Here is a 2,182-nt window from a genome sequence, read left to right on the forward strand (position 1 = left end):
TTTCTCTTTGTCTTCATGTGACGGACGGCTCAGTTTGCTCGCCTGCCGACAGGATATCATTATCTCGGGTGCTCATTATCAGTAGCACACAACCTACAACAACTGTTTCCGTAAGCAAGCCTGATGTAAGTAAGAGGGGAAAGCTTAAAGCCTAAATCTGATTGGACCAATGGTTGAGGGGGCTTGTTTGTGTGCGCTGTGATAATTAGTGGGTCAGGAGCCCTGCCATCCATGGCACAGCTCCACTCAGGCTTCAGCTTCAGACTTCTGCTTGTTCTTTAGTGTAACTGCATTTTTTGCCAGAGAAAAGGTGTTGCCATTGCACGTTTTTGTAAACAACGGGATACGTTGAATTGCCCATTTTTTTGCATTTTGTTTGACGTTGTTACATTTGTAGAAAGCCACGTTAGTTTTGTTATTATTTTTACCTTCTCTTTGGCCACTGGCCTTAAGATAAGTTGTGAGCAGTATTACTTCCATCTTTATTTCCACACAAGAATCAAAAAGGAAAGCAGCAAGGGTTCAGGTGTTCCCCTACAAAACAGTGCAAGGCTTCTTGTCCTTGAAAGGGTTTTCTGAAGCGGCGATGCCCATGAGCAGCGGGTCATTCTTGGCATGTTCTCCACAGTAGCGCATCAGGTCTGATGAAGCCTTGGACACCTGTGGAAAAAAAGAAAAATTCAGTCCACACACTCATCTACCTTGACATACAGAAGTAGAAGCAGGACACCCAAGAGCAGTGTGAGTGTGAACATAAAGGCACCTTTATCCTCTCGATGCCGGCCTCTATCCTCAGCTGCTGCACCGTCCGTCTGGCGTGAGCTATGCGACTGGCGTTGTGCATTTTTGATGACATCGCAGACTTTGGACAGCTGTGTTCAAACCTGGTTTAGAACAAAACATATACATATATATATATCTTTACACTTGCTCTACTTACATTGATTAGTGTGTGGAGATGCAGTTGGTATTTGCACAAAGGAAACCGATAAAGCCACAGCGTAATAAATCTATTCAAACGATTCCTGGCAACAAGATGTTCCTGTGGGATTAAAGCTCTGTGAGGACCTTTGGCACAGTGGTGCTATGAACTAAATGCTAACATTAGCATGCTAACATGCTTACAGTGACAATAATACCATTCTGATGTTTAGCAGATAATGTTTACCATTGTAACCACTTTGTATTCATAAATAATATAATATTTGCTTATTATCAGTGAAGACAAAGTACAGCTTACAGTACGACCAGCGGCGGGCCGTCAGGGCCAGCTAAGCCTTCTCTGCTGGCCTAAACAGAATCACAAAGTTATAGCTATATTATAATGTAATGCTTTTTCATAAATACACAACATGTATTGTAATTCTTTTCCCATTAGCTTATTTTCTCATTGCACAGCTCCTGTCTTCCTCTGTTGCTCTGCTTCCAGCACAGCTTGTTTTAAGGAGAGTTTTATCCAATCAGATTCAGCCCCTATGTCTCTAAGAGAGGCCTGGGGTCCTCTTGGTAGACTTTGCAGATTAAAGTATATGGGGACGATATTGTTGATTGTCATAGTCTTCAACCAATCAGATCTTTAGTTTGACATGTTGGGCGTATCCTTTGACGTGCAGATGCTACCCAGGTAGCTTGCTAAGTACGTCTGCATTAAGGTGCGCCGTGATTGGTCAGTGGGCCAGCGCGTGACTAATGTGAAATTTAAGGAAGCTGGCAGAAGTTAGTTGGAGTAGTAAGAGTTCACATTGAAAGATATGGAAGAAATTATAACATTTTTAGGGTTTTGCTTGGTGTAGTTTATTTACTTTTATGAACGGTGTTCCTGGCTGACAGCGTCGCACATTTTATGGCTGAGAATGTGTTTCACTTTAACTGAGCGTCTTGGTGTTTGGAGCTACGCTATGCTAACCTGAGGACGCCATAGCACGGCAGGACACTACGGTGCTTTTGAAAACTTTTGGAGAAACTGCTGAAGTGACAAACTGTGTTTGTTTGTTTACATCTGCAGTAACGTTACTGTTCATTTGTCTATGGTGTCGTATTATATTATATTATATTATATATTATATTTGAATGGCTCGTGCTCTTGTGTGGTGGAGTGCGTGGATCCGCTGCAGGTCTGCTGGATTGATGCGTCATGCTTTGTTATCATATAAATATATGTGACTGGTTCTTATGACTTTGT

General features: G+C 42.2%; 1 protein-coding gene across 1 annotated transcript; it reads right to left on the reverse strand.

Annotated features, from left to right (window-relative positions):
• Positions 1 to 534: 534 nt before the first annotated feature.
• Positions 535 to 856, reverse strand: gng12b (guanine nucleotide binding protein (G protein), gamma 12b; the record flags this gene model as incomplete). The annotated part of the gene is made up of 2 exons (XM_079158151.1): positions 535 to 660; positions 764 to 856. 2 exons carry the CDS (start codon positions 854 to 856, stop codon positions 535 to 537), a joined length of 219 nt encoding a protein of 72 aa, XP_079014277.1.
• Positions 857 to 2,182: the final 1,326 nt, after the last annotated feature.

The sequence above is a fragment of the Pholis gunnellus genome (genome assembly GCF_910591455.1).
Source record: "Pholis gunnellus genome assembly, chromosome: 4".
Classification (NCBI taxonomy): Eukaryota; Metazoa; Chordata; class Actinopteri; order Perciformes; family Pholidae; genus Pholis; species Pholis gunnellus.